This window comes from Mastomys coucha, unplaced genomic scaffold (genome assembly GCF_008632895.1).
Source record: "Mastomys coucha isolate ucsf_1 unplaced genomic scaffold, UCSF_Mcou_1 pScaffold21, whole genome shotgun sequence".
In the NCBI taxonomy this organism is placed as follows: Eukaryota; Metazoa; Chordata; class Mammalia; order Rodentia; family Muridae; genus Mastomys; species Mastomys coucha.
The window spans coordinates 121932248-121954171 of NW_022196904.1; the positions used below are offsets into that span (position 1 = coordinate 121932248).

At 41.5% G+C, this 21924-nt stretch overlaps 2 protein-coding genes across 5 annotated transcripts in view; both read right to left on the bottom strand.

The window, feature by feature from the left end:
• The window catches only part of Fam53b (family with sequence similarity 53 member B), a 103854-nt gene extending 98693 nt beyond the window's left edge, over positions 1-5161 (bottom strand). Inside the window, exon 1 of the mRNA XM_031388599.1 lies at positions 4662-5161. The gene's annotated coding sequence lies outside the window, so the exon portion shown is untranslated. The remainder of the gene's footprint in view (positions 1-4661) is intronic.
• The window catches only part of Eef1akmt2 (EEF1A lysine methyltransferase 2), a 79632-nt gene that overhangs the window by 31170 nt on the left and 26538 nt on the right, over positions 1-21924 (bottom strand). For 2 of the 4 annotated variants that reach the window (XM_031388601.1, XM_031388602.1), the window contains one exon: positions 17837-19285. In XM_031388601.1, the coding sequence (XP_031244461.1) occupies positions 19167-19285 (119 nt within the window). In that variant the 3' untranslated portion in view covers positions 17837-19166. Of the gene's footprint in view, positions 1-17836; positions 19286-21924 lie in introns of those variants that run through there. The other 2 variants (XR_004123391.1, XM_031388603.1) reach the window with 2 other exon arrangements.

The window sequence follows — 21924 nt, forward strand, 5'->3', positions numbered from 1 at the left end:
AAAAAAAAAAAAAAAAAAAAAAAGCCCACACGCCTTTGAAAACCCTTTTAACAATCTCTTGAGTGGAAAAAATGGAACCTGAATAAACGGGGAGGCTGGAGCTGCCAAATTTACTTCCTGCTTCCCCCAGAAGGTCGCTGGGGATAATTACATTTTCTTGTGAATCTGTCTTTTGAAAATTCGAGCAAAACATCTCAGTCTCCCCAGCTAAGGCCCTGCCTCTGGGCCAGCAGAAGATAGAATTCAAGAGTTCAATTAAAGAAAAAAAAAATGGGATGGCACAGGACAGGGAGAAGCTCGGAGAAACGGGCAGTTAAAAATGTTAAGGTTTGCTGTTGTGCTAACAAGACTAAACAAAATTTATGCTGTGAGATAAAACAGAACCTAATGCCTCTAGCTTGTGACACTCAAGACTGATAGCAGGGTGGAGGGGAAAGCAGGCTTTTCAGCCAGCCAGACTCAGCAGCTGCTACTGGCTTCTCTGCCTTCCAGCTGTGTGTGGCCTTGGCCAGGTATCTGGTTTCTCAGAGCCTCAGTTTCCTCTGTGGAAGTGAGGGCTGGCTGTGCTCAAGGAGGCAGGGCTCAGAGTGCCTCCCACACCCTGTGGGTCCTGTTGAGAGTCTCACGCCAGCCTGCTTCTACTGGGCTACAGCCTTGGGGACAGCATTATACTAGCACTGGGAAAGAATCCGATTCTTTGTATAGTGCAAGAAGGGAAAGAGCGAGAGGAAGAATCAAATGTCGGCTGCCACCCTGTCCTGGGGTCAAACAGGCTGTTTACCAACACGACTTGCTGTCACCCGCCTGAGAGTGCTACATTGGAAAAAAGCCCCCTAGGGACTCACCAATGACTCCAAGGTTTGCTCTCTTTCCATGATGTCCTAGCAAGATCAGGCCACACTGCTCCCATCCCCCAAGCAAAAGGCAGCTTCCCCTCCAGCCCCCACAGCAGGAGAGAGAGACTGGTTAAAAGAGTGGGGGTGCCTGTCACACTTCTCTGTAACCCCTGACGTGATGTGAAAGTCTACAAGGTAGACCCTTTGAAATGCAAAATCTTGCCGAGTCCTTCGAATGTGTTTTTATTTTCTCGGGCTCCCAAGGCTGCTTGCAGACCCACCCAGCAGCACTTTCCCTCTCAATCAATTGGCATTTAACGACGACCATGGGGAAAGTGGGGGGAGGACAACCAAGGACATCTCTATTTTTTTTTTCTTTTTCAAAAAAGCTCAAGTGTCTCCATTCACTTAGGGGTAGGGAGACAACTTTTGTCCTTGGCTCCAGACTCCCAGCACCCCCTCCAAAACATCCTGAAGCCAAATCTCTCCCATTTTATTCGCAAAGCGATAATTTCTGCTCAGAACCTCAGAGCACTTTCATAGCCGAGAATACAGATTCCCTCTGACCCAGGTTCCTTAAGATTAAGACAGACAGCATCAAAACCATAACCTCAAATGTACAAAGGCCAAACCTTCATGCAAAACCATGTGCACTAGAGGTCTGTCTGCATTAAGCCAACCCAGTTACCTTTAAAACAATGTTGTTTGGCAAAGAAAATTACTTCACCGTATGAAGAACCCTAGGGAATGGAAACTGCTTTTGAATATAGACTTTTCAGTGGCATGGTCATTAATCATGTTAATGTAAACTGTACTAAAACAAAAATTTTCTAAGCAAGTCTCAGGGCACATCAGCATATCTAAGCCTCTGGGTTTGTTTCCAAAGTTCACAATCCCAGCAAGCAATGAAGCTACTGTTAATGGGGTCAGCTATTACTAAGCAGTCCCCAACCCTGGAGAATAATAAAGGTGATTGGAGTGTATAGAGAAAAAAAAAACCTTCATAAAGTTAGGCAGGAAACAAACAAATTAATCAGAGGAAACTAAGTGCACGAGTTTTGGGAAAAGGTATTCATTGTACAAGTGTGAACACAGCTCCTCTGGGACAATGTTTAAGAAGGAGAGCACTCAGCATTTCTGGCAGCACCCAAGTCCCTCGGCCATTCTCTGTTTCACAGCGTGGAGGGCAGGACAGCAGCTGGACGAAGAGAGAAGAGGAGGAACGGAGCCCAGCAGAGCTAAGCGGCGCTGAGCCCAGCCAGACCCAGCCATGTGCTTCGTGTTGGCAACAAACCGGTTCTTTCGAGAGAGGAGGAGTCTGACAAAAAGGACAGCTGCAGTAAAGCAAAGGCAGAGAGGCAAGAACCTTGAGAAAGCCCTGAGACTGGGGCTATCCCCAGAAGTTAAAACAAAAAACAAACCACCTTTGGGGTTTGCAGAACTACTTAATCTATTAACACCCCCTCCCCTCATCTCAGGATCAATTAAACAGAGTCTGTCCACATCTGGTTTCCATCTAAAACCAAAACTTGTACTACTATCAGCATATTACATAACAAATTTTGCCTGCAGGTTTCTTTTATTACACATCAGAGAGGTGTGCACAGTGGTGGAGGCTGTGCTGACCTGAGTGTTTATTTCAGGGTTTTTTTCCCTCCTTATGGGCACAAACAAGTTTTCCAGATTGTGCATAATTTAACCCTATAAAGACTCATGCCTGAATGACAGACACATCAGCTGGGACAGAGGACCCAGCCCTCAACCCTCAGTGCCAGCTGAAGAGGATTGGTTGAGAAGGGTGTGCATTTTAAAGAGCTCTTCGGGCACCAGGTTGCTCTACAGCGTCCCCTGCTGACAGTATTTAAACACAGCTCCCTCCTGAAGGAGGCGGAGAGCTAGCATTCGCTGAGCTCCCATCATGGGTCAAGCACCAGCTCAAGGAACTCACTTAAAAACAAACCAGCTACTACAGAACTACAGGATGGGGATGCTAGGGGATACTGTCTAACAAGGGGCAAGAAAAAAAGAAAATGAGAAGGACAGAGGAAGAGAGGGAGGGAGAGAGGGGACCATTAGGGGAGAGAGGGGACCATTAGGGGAGAGAGAGAAGGAAAGAAAGGAGGAGGCATGGAGGGGGGAGGGGGGAGGGAAGGAGCAGGTGAGTACCCAGGAAGGGCTTCCTGTAAAATGTCAGTTGAGTGACTCCTCTGTGAAGGCCCTGAAGTATCTGTCTGAAACTCTTTCCATAACATACCTATTACACTGGAAATAGAGGGGAGACGCTGATTAGAATCATTATCAATCAGAATAGTGAGCCTATCCTGCTTTCAACAACCTTAAAGTTCATATCGCAGCAATGACACAGCCAGCTTTTCCAGAATACTTGCTTTGGTGTTAAAATGAACGCACATCACAATCTTCTGGGTGGGGAGTGGGGGTTAAGCAAGTCCTTGAGCAGAGCTATTTTGAACTGGTCTCAAGAGCATCTTGCTCCCTATGTGGACATTTGGGAGAAAACCGCAGGCATTCCCCAAGCCTCTTAGGTTTCTTGACTACCACAGCATCCAGAAACTGGATTAGCACACCCCAGGGTCTACAACTACAGTTACTAACCTAATGACTCAAACCTTCTTCCACTAAAAGGGGCCTATCACCTGGAACAAGTTTTCTGCTAATCTAGTGCACAGCAAAGGGGGGGAGGGGGAATCTACAGACCTTCAACTCACCGTCAGAACTGTAACTGAGATAAGTCCCTGCAAGTGGACAAATTAAAATGAAACCAAAACTTGGCCCAGTCAGGATGGTGAGTTTCACCGGTGGGCAGACTCCATTCTTTCCCCGGGGCCTCAAATCAAGTCACATCATTCAAAACGGGAGTCCAGGATTCAGCAAGGAGGGATTCCCCCTTCCAGGCGTGGAGACTGCTGGGAACACATATGCTAGCATGTCATTTGGAGGTCTGCTAATATGTTGAAGGAGCACAAGACATTTGCCTGGCTTCCTGAGCCAATAAACAATGTCATTCCAACTCTTGAAGCAGTCAACAGAAAACAGTCCCTTTTCTCCACGGTCCAATAATTCAACAAACATTTGTTCCTGTTGGACCACCACCAGCCTAACTCCATCTGCACCAACTCCTGCGAGACAAGTACCGAGGCGGCAGCGGCGGCACAAATGGGGCCAGGACCTGAATGCAACCCACGATGGGGGCCACTTTCCCAACACCAGAGTCCTGATTCTACCGTATGGAAAACTCAAGAGTGTGGCCTATAGGAGGCAGAATCCCATTCACCAAATGCTGCAAAGAGCTTTTCTTTGTTCGCCATGGTACTAAATACAGTACGTGTTAATGAACCCGGCGGTCAGAAGGAGCAAGCCTGGCATCTGGGGGCGTCCGAGGGCGAGGGTCCAGAACAAGCCTGCCCACGCAATTCTTGGCCCTTGTCCCACTCACCCCCAAGCACTGTTCCCCTAGTCTGGGGGTGGGGGGAGAGGAGCTTGTGTATGTGTGGGAGGGCGGGGGGGGGGGCGATGTCGAGAAAACACTTGAGTCAACTCAAACCACCCTTTTCGAATTCTGGGTTTCCAAGTCTCTTTCGTCCGGGTTCCACCAAGAGAAACCCCTAGCTGGGAACCTGACTCCCACCGGTTCGCAAATCAAAGATTGGCAGAAAGGAAAAAAAATGTGACTAGGCTAGTATCCTGTGACGGACGGCCCTCTTCGCCATGTGCAAAAACCACGCCGGCACAGGCGACCCCCACTCCTCAAGCCCTGACCGCGGCCACGCCGCCTGCTTCCCCTCCCTAGGCAGAGCGCCGTCTCACCCCCATCGACACCGCGCGGGTCAGTCGGACAGCCTTGGAGTCGTCTCTGCTCGCCCGCATCCCAGGGGTGGCGGGTGTAAACTTCCGTGAACAAAAGAGTTGTCCGAAAGCGATGCGGAACTTCGGGTTCAGAGCCTTCGCTGCTGCCACAAGCCAGGGCTTCAAGTTGAAGCCTCAAAGGAGAAGGCTACCCGGGACGCAGCCGTCTCCGCGGCCGTCCGCCGGGCCCGCAGAGCGCAGACTTTTCAGCAGCTTTAGGTTTGCTCTTCCCCCGCCAGCGGGCTGACAAGTCTCACGCCTGCACCAGGGCGTGCAAGAGTCTGCGCCGGCAGAAACCACCCGATCCGCCGCATAACAAGGAGACAGGGAGAAAGAAAGCCAGCAGCATTAAGGAAGGAAAGAGTGAGCGAAGCGCACGCGAGCCCAGCTTCCCCCGCCGCCGCCGGGGAGCTCGCACGGACCCCGCTCCGGACCAGCCCCCTGGCGCGGTTGCCCGGCCGGGTCGCTTACTGTGCGCGCCGGACGCGGGCCGTCACTGCTAGCGCTCGCCAAGTCGTCCGGGCTGCCCGCCCGCGTCCGCCGTGCGCACGCTCTCGTGCCTGCGCCGAGCGCTTTGTACCGAGCGACTCCCGGGGAGGAGGAAATCGACTTGTCACTTCCTGAACTGTTTGCAACTCGTCCCTTTAACCGACCTCTCCAGGCCGCCAGTGCCCGCCGCTGCCGCTGGGCCGCCCGACCGCGGCTGCGTGAACTCGGTGGCGCTGTGCGGGCGGCGTCGCAGCCCGGGCGCCCGGCGTGCCGCTACGAGGTGCAGTGCGCGCAGCCGCCGGTGGGCGGGGAGTCGGGGGGTGGGTCACGGCACGCCTCCGTCAGGGCTGCCGGGTGTCCAGTGAGCCCGCACCCCGAACCCCTCACGCCTGGAGCCCCGGCCCAGGGAAGTAGCACCGCACAAATCAGGATTGAAACTCAGGCCTCGTGAGCTTCATATGGCCAGCTTCCGGGTTTGGCTTCGCAGTTTAAAGGCATCTGTGGCCAACAAGACCGCAAAGAGGGTGGGGGTGGGGGGGGCCCTGAAGCGGTCACACTTTAGGATAATAAAGCACTGTTCCTGACTCTGGATGCAATCGAATTTGAGGAATTTGTACTTCAGATGCCACATCTAAAATACATGCAACTGGGGAAGGAAGGATTTGCGGTTGCTAAGCAGAGGCAGGGCATGTTTAGTTCTGTAACTTAGGATGTTGACTTAAGTGCAGGAATGTAACCCTGATAGAATAAGCAGAGTATTTTCATTGTGCAGCTCACCTGGGGGAGGGGACAATGTTCCTTGTGAAATGAAGTCCTAGATTTCCCACCACTCCTTCCTGCTGATGTGTTATTAACCTTATCCAAAGAGGTTTTTTTAAGAGTTCTGTTTTTCTTTAAGTCCCTATGCCTGTTTTGCGTTCCCCTTTGCCAAAAAAACAAAACACCTCATTACTTTACATGGATTGTGTCTGCACCATTTGAATGGTTCTATTCATAAATCAGGAAACTTTTTCTGTTGCTTCGAGGAACATTTAATTGGTTTTAATCCAATGTTGCAATCCTAGTATCAAACATAAATGAACAATTAACTTTTTGAGTCTGTGTGGACTTGGAAAACTATTAGATTTCATGGTTATTGCTGAAATATTTCAGTTTGTCACCACACTGGACTTATTCTTTTCAGAAAGGCATGAGCTAACATATTTCACTCTAACTGCAGCTCATTCCAGAGGTTCTGCTATAAGATTAAGATGCTCATCGGAAGAAATCTCTGTTCACCCAGAGAGCCAATGTGAACATAATCAAAAATCACTCTAAGAAGGCCAAGTGTGCTAACACAGACTACAAAGATGCTGATATCCATAATACATGACTTCCTTTTAAGAAACGTGCTAAGGGCCCTTTTTTTTTTTTAAAGGAATAAGAACCACATGTTCTGTCAAAAGAAGGAAGGCACATGGGAGAAGCAGAGGCTACTATAATACATTCACTTCCCAAGAGCCACCTTATCACAGCACACCACTACCACCTTAGCCTCCAAGCACTGTAGAATAGAGTTTAATGCACTTAACTTTTTTATTGGGAGGCCTAGAGTGACTCCTGCTGGCAAACATTCCGTTTATCCCTGCAATTACTAGTTCATCAGGTCAACTTAAAAAAATCAAGATGCCAGGGGTCCTATGCCTGGAAACAATTATTGCAGCCATTATTCTTGTTGCTTTCAGAACCATGTTAGTCTCATGAAATTCCAAAGATGGGGGTTATGGGAGCTCCTCTGCTCTAGCACCTCGGTTTCAACCCTAAATAGCCTGTTTTTCTGGTTCTTAGTCTTTTTTGACCTTGCCTGGGACTAAAATTCCTGCTTAAGGAGCTGGTAACCAAAAGAGTTGTCTAAGTCTGAATCTTCAAGACTAAAAAGACACACAGGTTAAGGCTTATGCCAGTCTTCCATAAATATCATCACATCTTGGTTTCTTAATGCTAAATGTGATAGGTCTTTATTATAAAAAGTCCTGTCCATTAGGTTGCTGTACTAAAGTTTTGTTTAGTTTAGAACAGACCCAAACCCAGTCAACTGCATTTAAGATTAGGTAAGCAGCAACTGGGAAGAAATAGGGGAGCTCAACTGTCTACTTTTTGTTCGTGCCTAAATGGTCAACCAAATCAGAACCAGATTTAGACTACAACCAGATACCTAAACACAAATTCACAGGCCAATTCAGAAATAAATCCACGAATCTAAAAAAGCAAACACCTGTAACTCTGCCACTATCTTCAATAAGTACTAACCTTATTTGGACCATGCAACTCCCTGGAAAGTATAAAATGCAGAGATTACTTAGTCTCTTACTCTAAAACCAATATGAGACACAGGGATAAAGCAATACTGGTTCTTTTGGCTTTCCCCCAAAAGGAAGTCTAGCAAATACAAGGCTGCTTGTGTGTACGGTATGCATCATGTATCCTTCACTGAGTATTACTGTTACAGCTCCCCAATTCCAAGCTTACAGCTCTTAAGCAACAGGAGACAATAAGGGTGTATTTTATTAAGAAAGGGTGTAACCAACTATAACTTGTATCAACAAGCTAATGAAGTGTTCACCTAAGCACATCTGTGGAGATGAGGGTAAAGGTTGCTTTTGATATGCACTAAGGAGTGTCTAAAGCAGTTAGTGGGTGTTTTATTTCTATGCTTTTAGAACCAGATCAATGTGATGCTCAAACAACAAAGGGCTAAGCTTTGAGGTTTGAGTCGGTGTAAGTAAATGGTCAGTTTTACATCTATCTGTACCTATGTCTAAGAGCACTCCACTAAAATTATAAGAGAATAACCATAGGAATTCATTTAGACTAACAAAGTGAACTAAACAAATGTCAGATGTGTTGTTATACTGGGCTAACAGAGTCTGCAGATGCTTGTGTACCAACCCTTCCATTCAGCTTCTAAAAGCCACAGCGCCTCTTTGTCACACTGTTGTATTAAAAGCCAGTCACTCACATTTCACACTGTTCTTTCTACATCTGAAAAGACTTTTTTTTTTCAAGCAAAACCTTTTAAAATTGCTTATAATAGATTATGGAAAGTCGGATGTCACCAAATCCACCTAAAATGTTATCAAAGAGATTGGCTTCTGAAAGCAAGTTGATAGAATATACTTCTTTGGAAAGTATATAAACTTTGTGGTCAAGGTTAGAGGCCAAACTCTGAGCTCATCATGGGACAATTTTCATATATAGATTTTACTCAGAAAAAAAATCTGCAATTTTACCCACATCTACAATGAATTACAACTAATAGCCCTACCTATTAAATATGTTATAACACATTAATCCTTTGGTTCTTTCCTATGCTTTTATCGACCATGAAAATGAGTTCCAAATCTAGGGCTATAACATATACATGCTAGATATATAAAACACAGGATATTTTAGCCTATTTAGAAACATTTTGATCCTTAAAAGAAAAGAAAATGTATTTTTTTTTATTCAAACATAAACCAAACTTATTTCCATTGAAAAATAACCACAGCAGTGAATTTAATGATACCAAGCTCACTCCTTTGATACAGAATAAGAGTTGAAAGCAGCTTGGAGAGGAAATCTGCACGTGAGAAGCAGTGCCGCTTTGTAACCGAATGTCTAGCACCATTGAGGTATGAAAGCATGCCAGCTGGGGCGGCATTGTGTACCACGAAGTGTGGGTTGTAAGCCTATGTCCTGAGCACAAACCCTGGTTTCCAAGTTGGCAGGTGCTGAAAACACAGCAACTGTCACGCTTGCAACTCATTGGATGGAAGACCTTTGGATAAGGCAAGCTAAAGGCTAAAAAGAACAGAGCGAGAGTTGAAAACTCAAACAATTTGGTAGTAACTTTTTTTTAAGCTCCTAGTGACTATTATTATGTGCTATAAGAAAGCACAGGGATGAAAAGCAGGCATTAAAGCTTATTCACAGTAAATAAAAAGAAAAAAGTGTAATAAAGGCATTCAGTTACTAGAAAACTGCCTAATCCAATCTTACTATTCTAATACTAAACTTCAAAAAACAAAACCTGGGGTACTGGAGAGATTACTCAGCAGTTTAGAGCACTTATTGTTATTGCAAAGGACCTAGGCTCAATACCCAGCATTAGCCCACTAACTCCAGTTCCAGAGGGTAAGATGCCCTCTTCTGGCCTCTACAGGCACCAAGCACACATGCAGTACAACATACACACATATAAAAGCAAAACAGTCACACACATGGAAGTATATAATTGTAAAAAATAATTAACAAAAGCACACCTCTGATGTATTTGTGATGATGGCAACTGAAGTAGATATTAGTGTCACTACACACAACTAGCCATCTATATCAGTTTACCTGTTCCTACAACAAAAACACAGCTAAAAACAAGCAAGGCACAGTATTTTCATGTTGTCCTATGCTTAATTTAGAAAACATTTCAACTGTACTTCCTGAACTATACTCACATTCTGATTTTAAGTAAAAAAACAACTTAAAGCCTTTTCTGATTTTTTAAAATTCATTTAGTATTTGTAATACAAACCCAAACTATTTTTCTCTGTTGAATATCTACTATACAAGTGACTGCACCTCAAAGCAAACTTGTTTTTAATTCACCCTTACTGATATGCTAAAAACTACTGTGATCCTTCCTATTTCCCCCACAAAGGACATTTTCCTTTCACTAGAAAAGAACCAGGTATAGTTCATGAGTTCACAGAGCTTAAATGTACAATCCAAATCTTGAATTCTTTGGATTTAAAATATCAAGGGGGAAATGCTATCTCTGGGTCTACCAGGAGGAGCTGGAAAACTGGCCTGGCTTGTGATCTTGTGAGTCTCTTCACTCTCTTCAGCAGCTTGTCAACAGTTGTATCTAAAAGGTAAGGTATTTTATTTCAATTCATACCTGGTTCTTTGTTTTTCTTCCCTGCCAGTTTTGTATGAGTTCTCCTGCAGCTATAGTATCACCATACCTGAAACACAAAGGATAGCTATAGCTGCTGGATGGGATTAGCTTCGGAGGTGCTTGACCAGCATACATGAAGTCATAGGATCAATTCCCAGTATCAGGAGTGGGGGGAATACCTGATATGAATGAGGTATTCTTCCTATTTTAAAGAATTAATTTATAAGTGAGGGACAAAAGAATAAAAATTGTCAAAACTTGCTAAAAGCTAGGTTAGTCAATCATTGCTTTGTTAAACCATCTTGATCAGTTTGTTCTAAAGAGATCTCAGACTTTATCAAAATGTCTTTTAAATGGAAGAAATACTTTTGGGCATGGTAGCAATTACCTATAATTCTACTACATGAAGAATGATGCAGCCAGGACTACAGTGAGGCTCAGGAAATAAATAAAGGTTCAAAAGCAACAAAAACTACAATTTACTGCACAGGCCTGTAATCCCAGAACTAGGAAGGCAGAGGCAGAAGAATCTCAGTTGAGCTTGAGGCCAGTCTAATCTACATAGTGATTTCTAAGCAGTCAGAAATACATAGTAAGATTCTGGAGGGCTGAGGGAAGGATGACAAAAAAGTTCTGAAATTTCCTGGGATCAAGGAGTAAAAGCATCAGGGCTAGGGTCTAACAGTTCGACAGTCACGCACTCTGAAAATAGTCACTTAACCATCAATGAGAAGGTTTTCTAGACTAGCATAAACAAGTGGTTCACTACACTTCCATACACTCGATTGTCAACTCTAGTATAAACTAAGAACAAATTGGATAAACTACTGTTACTCAACATCAAATAATATAAATGGCAGTTAACTTACAGCAGGAAAAGAAAGAAATGTGACTCAAATCAAAGAAATCAAACCTAGATAATACATACTAGAAGCTAGCTATGACATGCCAGTCTACTGATTCTTAACTAACCAGTAAAGTCCAAGTCCAACTCTATTCTCATTAGACCCAGGGCTACTAAGTCACTGTTGCATGATCTTGTGTCCTTGTTTGATATATTTTGGAACCATGCCTTGACTCAGATCTAATGAAGAAAAGTGCAATATAATCATGCCCATTTGTTTTCAATTCAAATACATTGTAACATTTTCACTACCACATCTACATTTATTACCATTTATTACTACTTAAAAGACTATGCTCTCAATCTGAAAGGTGTTCTTCCACACACTCTGAGACATAGGAAATCATCTGAAACTCCAGTGTTGTGGCATCTATTCTTCATTCCTTTACTAAAGTAAAAAGGTGCTTCAGCACGAGTCCAAGTTAGACTAAGGAAGGCACTATACAGAGTGATTTTTAAAGATGTTTTGAAAGGCCCACCTGTTCCAGATGCGCTCTCTCTCTTACTCCGTAACACTTGTTTAATCACTCCTACAATACAAACACCTTTCCATGGAACTGAATATATTAGCTTGAACAATTCACCTATTAGCTCCAACAGAGAAGAGGGTTCTTGAAGGGAAGTATTTATTTGGCACTAAGGTACATGCCATATATCTCTGCAATATTCACAGCCCTGTTGGGTAAGGGTCCACACCTGATTCTCTCTCCATCTATCAACTTGCTTCAAAAACAGAAAGTAAAGCAGTCTTAACAAGTATTCTGTTAGGTCATCTGCTAATGCCTTTAACAAAGTTCAGTTTCTGAGCTGAGATGGGGCTCAGTGGCAGAGTGCTTGTCTCACATGCCCACGGCCCTAGAGTTTATGCCACAGCACCACCAAAACAAAATGGCAAAACAGAACAAAAAAGAAACCCTCTTTCATCAACAGGATAAGCAGTTACAGGGCAAACTGACAGGCTGCCAAGGCAAGGGCACAAAAGCACAGACCCACCAATTAGACTCAAGCAGTCTCTGCGATGCACAAGAGAAGCATCTCAAAGCCTTAGGGTAACAAAGTGGGTCAGCTGGGAGTGTTCTGTTGCATGTATTTGGAGCACAGAAGAATCAGAGGAAGATTCCTTAGACTATCAGGATGTTCATTTGACCTTATCTTCTTTTATTCTTATCTTTCTACAAGTAAGAGTGAAACAGACTAACCAAAAGATGTAAATTCTTGGTTTACTGGTCAAGTCATCTCTATGGCCAAATGAATACAAACTGAATAATCAAACACATATCAGAAACAGTCACTAAGCACAGATTAAAAAAATACTCATTTACTTCAAATATTTTATTACAAGTACACATATACCTTTTTAATATACAGATACCTTAGTTAAAGAGTCATCAAATTACCCAACAGCTGACATTTAGCAAATGGAGTGTATAATATCCTCATGTATATCAGAAACCTATTTTTTAGGCTTTGTTCATTAAATCTTAATTTTCAGGGATTTTTGCTGGTTCCTTCCTCATACATTAAAGCCCTAAGCCCCAATGCAATAGTACTTGTAGCTGAGGTCTTTATGAAATAAACAGGTTGGGAAAGGTCACGGGACCGGTGCCCTCACAGAGGCCCCTGAAGTCTCTGTGGGTTCTCTTTTGCCCTCCCTTCCCCAGCACACACAGAGATCATGTGAACACGCAAATGGCAGCCACTTAAAAGCTAAAGAACAAGGCTACAAAATAAAACATACTTGGGGACAAAATAAAACATGGTGATGGACAGTGAGCAAAGGTGCCTGCTACCAAGCCTGATAATCTGAATCCAATCTTGGAGACCCACATGGTAGAAGGAAAGAACTAAGCTTACAAGTTCTTTCTGACTTCATCACATACATAATAAATAAATAAACGTAAAAAACAATAGTGATCATGATATCCTACCTTCGTCTTGGAATTCCAGCTTCCAGAACTCTGAGAAAGAAAATTCCTGCAGCTTTATGCCGCACAGTTTATAGTATTATGGTGAGCTACAAGGGTAGGAAGAAACTTAGGTTCCTGACATCAACCCTGATAAGCTGAGTTTGATCTCTGGGCCCACATGGTATTTGAAACAGAACTGACTCCTAGAAGTTATCCTGACCTCCACACACTTGCCACAGCACATCCACACCAACATGTATATACATACATATATGTACATGTACCAAATAAACAATCCAGGACCTTAAACATGCCAGATAAGAATTCTACCAATAAGTCCACTTAACAACCTGCAATTATTCAATGAAAGGAACCAAGACAAGCCAACTAAATTTCAAGTTCAAAAATAACTTATTTCATTTGTTGTAAGTCATTAATCAAACAGAATTATCAAAATGATTTCTTCTGCTTGTGTAGCATCTTTACCATAGAAGCATACCATGGGAGCCTCACTAAATGACCAAACCTTTGGAAAGACAGCTTAGTTCAAAGTGAGGTAAGATACTTGGAGTTTGGTCTTTTGGTTTAATCTAGTTAATTATTTCTAAAATAAACAATAACCGTAATAACTGGCACAACTGTAAGTCTAGGTAGGACTTTATTTTACATCCTAAGCAAATTATATTATCAATTATTTGACCCAATAATTATCGATTATTTGACCTCCATAGAATCAAGAGCTTTCCTTCTAACCCTGCTGTGGTCTACCAGCAGATAAACACATCAAAACTGTGTTTTATTCTAATCTTCTCAACAATAAGGATTATTACTATCACTCACTTAACAGCATAAAAGCAGGCTCACTAAAACCCAAAGATGTTCCATTTATAAATCACACAAGATGTGAGTTATCCCTCACAACTCTAGATTCCTACCAAAGCTTGTGCATGACTCTCTAACTCAGACAAGATAGTCTATTAAATACCATTCTATAATTTCCCCCATTCAAATTCCAATGAGGCTTCTATAGAAGACACAGAAGGAAACCCTTGCTTCAATGTATCTAAATTTATTTCCTCAGCAAATGAACAGACTAAGGGCTAGCTGCTGTCACAGAAGGCAGGCGGATATGCAATATAAACTGCTCTTTCCTCCACTCTTCCTCCCTGTGTCCTGCCTCTCTGAGTTCCATGGTTGGAAATCATCCTAATATTTTTTTTTCAGTCAGGATATACTAAAATTAGATGGGAACAAAGGCCTGACATTTTCATATTAGCAAGGGGGTTAGGAAGCAAATCCAAGCTTGAAGCACCCACACTCATCTACATTTAGCCTCTTCCTCATGAGTCTTTCCTTTCTAAAATATCAAGAAGGGAAACAGCAGGAAGCAACCCAGTTTCTACTGTGCTACTGTCCCTGACAACAATCTACTTCATCCACAGTGCATCAGGGAAGACCCCTAGTCAACTGGAGTATTACATATTTCTTTCTAAGCTACCCTGATATTATCTAGTATATATAATTGCTGAATTATGTGTCAATGCTTATGGCTTTGGGGAAATGGAGATATTAGTCTCTCTTTTAAAAAGGAGCTTCCAGACACCATACAAAATAAAGATCAATCACTGAAATATTTATCATTTACTGATACAGTAATAACAACATGTAAAAAATATTAACATGTAAAATATAACACAGGGGCTGGAAGAGTGGCTCAGCAGTTAAGAGCACTTGCAGCTCTTCCAGAGATTTGTTCCAAGCTCACAACTGCCTGCAACTCCAGTTCCAGGGACTGAACACTCTTCTTTTGACCTACATGGGCACTCCCTCCCCAAAATGGCATATTTTTACTGACACACAAATAGTAAATTAAAAGTTGTTTTTTGAAATGTGCCATTTCTTCAAGAAAACGAGAAAATAGTTTCCTCTAAAAAATAAAAACTGTAGATTGGGGGGCGGGGTGAGCAGGCGGGCAGAGTTATGGCTTGCTCTAGAAAGCCAGGCAGTAATTTATAAACAGTTTAAGATACAATGGATTTCTTGGTGTTCAGTCTTTCTCACAACAGTATCAGCATAACAAAAGTTCATTCTGCTAGCTCATATATCCCTGTTTTTGAAGTCCTACTGCACAAAAGCAGAATACTGATATATTCATGTCTTAGGAATTATTCCGATCTTTTTAGTTTGGCTTCCCTGGGCCTAAGCTACAAGTCCATACAGTTATAGCTTGAAATTCCACTAGAGAAGCCTTTTTAATGATTAGTCTAACTCACTGTGTTATAAAGATTTTTAAAACTTGGTAAGTACCCATTCAAGCACTCTTTCTCTCCTGGTTACTAGAGCCCATCTTGACATGTAAGCTGGAAATGAATGATCTTTCAACAACACTCCAGGGATTGTGCTAAGGTCATATTCAGTCATTCATTAGGCTTGGTACCCGGTGCTTTTCAGAGTTTCATTGTAGAGCTGGTTTTATTCAGCATTTATGTAGCCCGTGGGCTTGGGTATTTGTCTGCTTAATGTTGAATTTCATTTCTATGGCCCTAACATAGGAATCCATCAATTGACCAAAGAATATCAAACTATTCCTTTACTTTCTAACAAATTGCATGGTGTGTATGAAGAATAAATTAGCATTAATTTTCTTCTACTAACTGTTAATAAGACATGTTCCTGAATTCTCCCTTCATGTAAGAACATCTCTGTTTCCTTTCTAACCAAAAGAAATGATAAGGATTTTCTAACTGTCCCCCTGGTATGTCTTCCATGTTCCTTGTTTCCCACAATCAAGCTCTAGGTTGTAGCAGTCTTCTTCCAGTAAAATATACTGGACAAGACTCCTTTCAGAGGCCATCCATACCCCCTACAATTAGCTGGAGTGGTTACTACTGTGCAACACAAGACATTTGATCTCTTGCCTTGAAAGCTGAGCAGTTTCTGCAGCAGATTGATCCTAGTTCACAGAGGGAAAACCAGAAAGTCAAAACTCAGTTCTCTCCCCTAGAGACAAATTGATTATTCATATTTGTCACTTATTTTCAATGTGGGCTACTAGACAGAGAAAAAGTCTGACACATTAATACACACACACACAAAATCGATAAAATGAAATTGCATAGGTTTGACCTGGTGTGATGGTGAACTCCTAACATTCCAGGTTCCGCAGGCTCCCTGTAGACCTGTGCTTCCCACAGACACCACCTGTTGTGCTGCAGCAGCATCACCAGGAAAAGCCTCAGTTCTCGTTTGCATTTCAAACAAGTTTCCTCAAAACGACTTTTGATTAAAATAAATTACAATCCCAGTTTCTCAGCTACAGAGCACAGTCATCATTACATCATGTGCTTTTTTTGTAACTGCATCATTTCATTCATGCACCCACATATTTTAAGAGTTAACAATATTAAGCCTTAAAGTATTTATAGTTTATTTCATTAACTTAGGGATATTGAATAACCAGGATTTTAGCTGTTTGGTAATACTAATTTCTTGTTAGCATTTTCAGATGAATTTGTTCTGATTTCAATCCTTAAAGAGTTGCCTTCTAGAAAGATTAAAGTGCTGAGAAGAAATGACAAGGTTTTTTTGTTTGTTTTTGTTTTGTTTTGTTTTAAACCTTATCAACAGCTCCACAATGGATTCAGGAAAAGCTTCTGCCTTTGCAAAAGGAACAAACATGCCCCATATAGGAGGGACGGAATCAACTTCAAGACATATCCCAAGCCGGCTCATACAGAAAGTGATTTGTTGGGCTGGTGCTTAGTCACACTTGAAACTGACAGTCATACTCTAAGAGTACTTAGCTTATTTGGGCTGGATGTGCTGCCGCAGCTGATCAGGGAGGCCGAGGCAGGCAGATCCCTGGGTTTGAATCTCTGTGTCTACATAGTGAGTTACAAGATAGGCAGGACTAAGCAGAGAGATCCTGTCTCTAGAAATAACAGAAAGATACTAGAAGTCTTCCTTTGGCCTCCCTCTGTGTACCTATGCACTTGCATGTATGTGTTCATACACTCTAAAAAGATCCTGTGTGCCAGAAAGCACAATTTTCTGAAAAGCTTAAATTGTATATATTTTAATGTAATTTCTCATTTTTTGCATATTAAAATAAAAGCTATTCCAAGTTCACTATTTTTGCTCAAAATAATGCTCAAATTTCCATGTAATTATCTCCAGATCAAAAACAAGAGGTAACCTTAATAGTCATGCTGATCTAAGTTTGTCTTCCTCTATTCCTCAAAACAGAAAACTGTATAATGCTAGACTAGGCTAGCTACTAAAAAAGTATTTACCATTAAAAAAAAAAAAAGTTTGTTTTGAGAACCAACAGGCCCAAAAAGCTGAAAATCATCAAAAGTCATAAAACTTAATGATTTATCTTTACTTTATGTATGCAGGTATTTTTCTTACATGCATGTCTGTGTACTAGATGCCAGTCTGGTGTCAAAGAGGCAAGAAGAGAGGGTACTGGGCCCCTACAAACGAGAGTGACAGAAGATGATGTGAACCACATTCAGGTCCTCTTGCAGGACCAGCAAGTGCTCTTGACTGCTGAGCTATCTCTCCATTTCCCCAAAAGTTATAAAATTTAAAAAAAAAACAAAAAAAACCCAAAAAAACCTTAATTTAAGATTCCAATACTAAAATACTGTCCCAAATACAGTTTTACTAAATATTAGATATTTATATAAGATATAGTTTATCTTTTCAAAGTAATATATAAACATTCTCCAGATAGAGAACCTTTGCCTCTACATGCCTGAAAATTCATAAAACTGACAACCTCCTTCCACAGAAAGATGAATGACAAAATTCAGTTTCACTTTTCTTCTGGGTGTGCATGCTCGCACGTGTGCACACTGTGCAAGGGTGTGTGTGTGTGTGTGTGCATTTGTGTATAGAAGCCAGAGGTCTTCAGGTATCTTTCTCAATTGTTTTCAACTTTATTTTTTGTGACAGGATATCTGAGTGAACCTGGAGCCAATTGATTCAAAACTAGACTGCCTGACCATCAAGCTTCAAGGAATCCTGTCTCTGCCTCATGAGCATTGAGACTCTAAGTGCATATTGCTACACACAGCATTTTACAGAGGTACTAGGGATCTGAACTCTGGTCTGCATGTTTACATGGCAATTTCCTCCAGCTTCTACCCCACACCACACCACAGTTCCACCTCCTACTTCACCCTCCTGAGTGCTAGAATTACAATGTGTCATACCTTACTTAAAATTCAGTTCTTGCTAAAGGAAAGTCTTTCAAAATCAATAGTTGATAAGGAATAATAATGGATATCATAAGACTCAGGTGTTTTCAAAGTCCAGCGTGGACTAGCCAGTTAGTGATCAACAATGACAAAGGGTTATAGAGCGCCTAGAGGTTAAGGGCCCACCTGAACTGTGTATGTAACCTTGGCTTACAGGTGCTATAAAACAGAGATTTGGCACCTGGGAGGTAGACTGTTAGAAGAAAGGTTCTAGAGTCAGTCAGACCCAATCTTGGCTCCATCTGGTACTATTTGACCTAGCAAAAGTGTCTTCTCTCTCAGCTGCACCTCTCCTATACATAAACTAATACATAACACCATTATATTATTTCATATGCATAATATTATGTATATACATATTTTATATATCTTTAGTCTCAGCACTAAGGAGGTGGAGGCAGGTGGACCTCTGTGAATTCTAGGCCAAATGGGACTCATAGTGAGACATTATCTCTAATTAAATAAATAAATGTATTTAATCAATTTCTCTGATTTTGCTTAATACATATGACAATCATGGAGCTCTACCAGCTATAAACCCAAAATGGCATTGTTTATCATACATCATATTCTATTAATGCATAAAAAAAGCTTCACTATTCTGGCCTTGAAACAGTTTGCTCAAGTCTTCATAAATAGCCATATTCAACTATATCAAAGCACAAAAACCAAAACCAAATGCTTTCTATAAATTCATTTACTGCTTTGAAGTTCTCAACTGATTAACAACTATAGAAAACTGTCATATATCACAATAAAAATATTTATATTTCAAATACAAAAGAAAATCTTAAATTATTCTTAGTTGATATCTAAATACTGATTCCCATGCTTGTGGCTTCCCATCAAGCCATTATTCATATTCAGTCTGTGTAGCCTGAGTACTTACTAAGCAGTATTTGCTCTTACTAAGCCTGGGTACTTACTAAGCACTATTTGTACTTGCTTCTTCTGTATCAAGTTTGCTTTGCAGTTTCTTCTAGAAAGCTAACTGATTTTGTCCAAGGAAGTCTCCCTTTTTTGAAAAACCAAAGCTGCTACAGTGTTTCCAGATCTACCTCCAAAGCTGAACTTGGGTGTTGGCAGCTCTTCGAAAAGTTCAAATCCTATAAAACAAAATTAAAATATCTGTGTTAGAGATATTTGTACTAATAGTGTTCTTTCAAATCCTTTCTAAACTAATTTTGCATTTTTCCAGCTTACCCCCACTTTTTTTTTTTAAATAAACAAGAAACAAAAAGGACCAAGCACAACTGGCAGGGAAGTCTTCCTCATTTCCTATTGCACTGCTTGCCATTCCCTCCCTCCCATCTCCCTTAGTCTATTTCACTATCTCCTTGGTAAGAAGTAGCTGTGACACACTGAATTACTGTCACATGCCAGCACTGCTTCTTATGTGGCTTTATATGTAGGAACTCAATCACATCAGAAATATAAAGGCATATAATACAGAAAGGTTAAGTTACTTAGAATAAAAGTGACTTTGTAAATAACGAGAAAGTTCTAGAGGATAGAGTTCTGATGGCTCTACTACAATATACAATATAAATGCACACTTAATCACTTATCTATTTATGATCCTCCTAACAAGTACTAAAATTAAAGGTGTACACTGCCATGGCCAGTCTAAATTGTACAATTAAAAATGGTTACAAGAGTAAAAAAAAATCTATGGGTGCTTTATCACAATTTTTAGAAAAGAAGATTAAACTTCTAACTCTCTTAAAAGCAAAAAAACCTTCAGAGCACAGCATGCTTTGAAGAAAAACCAAAAAGCTCACTTGAAAGCCAATGGACTGGTAGGTACAAGTCTCAGCTCCCCACCTCTAAGAGACATCCTTCCCAAGGAAGCCTTTCCGCCATCCAAATTCTATCCAAAGATGGTAGGTAACAAAAGCCTCCAGGTAACTTTGTAACACTTCAAATAAAAAAAAACCTATTGTTTCTCTAAACTTTAAAGTAAGAGAGAGAGAGTTTTTTTAAAAAAAAAATAAATAAATAAAGCAGAGTTGTCAAGATGGCTCAGGACTCAGCAGGTAAAGCAGTGGTTCCAACCTATGGGTTGCAACCCCTTTGAGAAGGTGCTGAATGATCCTTTCACAGATTCACCTAAGACCATGTGCACATCAGATATTTACATTACAATTCATAACAGTAGTAAAATTACAGTTATGAAGTAGCAACAAAAAATAATGTTATGGTTGGGGTCACCACAGCATAGGAACTATATTAAAGTGTCCCAGCAGGAGGGAGGTTAGGAACGGCTGAGGTAAAGGCTTTTGCTGCATCTTTGCTTCAATCCCTGAAGCCTAGATCAAAGTGGAAGTAGAGACTACTAAATTGTCTTCTCATTACACACAAGCCATGGTAATTGTACCCCACACGTATGCATACATCACACACAAACACACACACACACACTCACACACACACTTCTGGGTTTTTTGGTTTTGTTTTTTTTTCTGAGACAGGTTTTTTCTGTGTAGCCCTGGCTGTCCTGGAACTTTATATGTAGACTTGAACTCACAGATCCACCTGCCTCTGCTTCTCTGTGCCTCTGCCTCTTTCTCTCTCTCTGCCTGTGCCCCTCTGCCTCTCTGCCTCTCTGCTTCTGCCTGTGAATGCTGGGATTAAAGGCGGGCACCACTACCACTACCACCTGACATAATTTTTTTTTTCATTAAAAATAAAAGAGGGAGCCAGGCAGTGGTGGAGCATGCCTTTATTCCCAGCACTTTGGAGGCTAAGACAAGTGGATTTCTGAGTTCGAGGCCAGCCTGGTCTACAGAATGAGTTCCAGGACAGCCAGGGCTAAACAGAGAAACCCTGTCTCAAAAATAAATAAGTAAATAAATAAATAAATAATAAAAAATAAAAGAGGGAAGCAGGGCAGTGGTGGTACATGCCTTTAATCCCAGCACTTGGTAGGCAGAAGCAGGCAGGTCTCTGAGTTCAATGATAGTCTGATCAATACAGTGAGTTTCAGCCAGGGCTACACAAGGAAACCCTGTCTCAAAAACAAAACAAAACACAAAACCCATCAGGGTATTTCAGTGGTAGAACATTTGCCTCCTATGTATGAGGCTTGAATCTAGAATAAATAAAACAAAGTTGAAAGGACACTAAACAAATAGCATGAAAATATTTACATTGTATGAATAGGACTACCAAGGAAAACTGCACAATTAATTTCAAATATGGAAAAAAAAAGACCCTTAAAAAGACTGGTGAAGTGAGGCACATGAACCCACTGATACTGCAGCAGCACACACACACAAACACACACACACCCTCAAGAGGTTCACTCCAGACCGTCTTCAGCACTCAGGCTGAAGTAGACACAGGCTCTACACAAGAAGTTATTTGTAGTTGATAACCCACTGGCAAAGAGAAACTCAGTTCTCGCCAACAGCCTGTCAATGGACTTCAGGACAAGACACATGCCCAGGAGTAGCTGGTCAACACAAAACATATTCAACAGTATTTTGGTAGAGTTTTTGTAGTTGTTTTTGTTTTGTTTTGTTTTGTCTTGGTTTTATGCAACCTCGAACTCATAAATCTGCCTGCTCTGCCTCTGAAGTACTGAGATCAAAGGCCCGTGCCACCACCACCTGGCAACTTTTTGTCTCCTTATGCTCTGTTTAGGCATTTTTGCTTTTTCATTTGTTTGCACTTTTGTAGAGATTTTTGCTGTTGGTTTTGTTGTTGCTGTTGTATATTTCTTGGTGTTTTTTTTTTTTTTTTT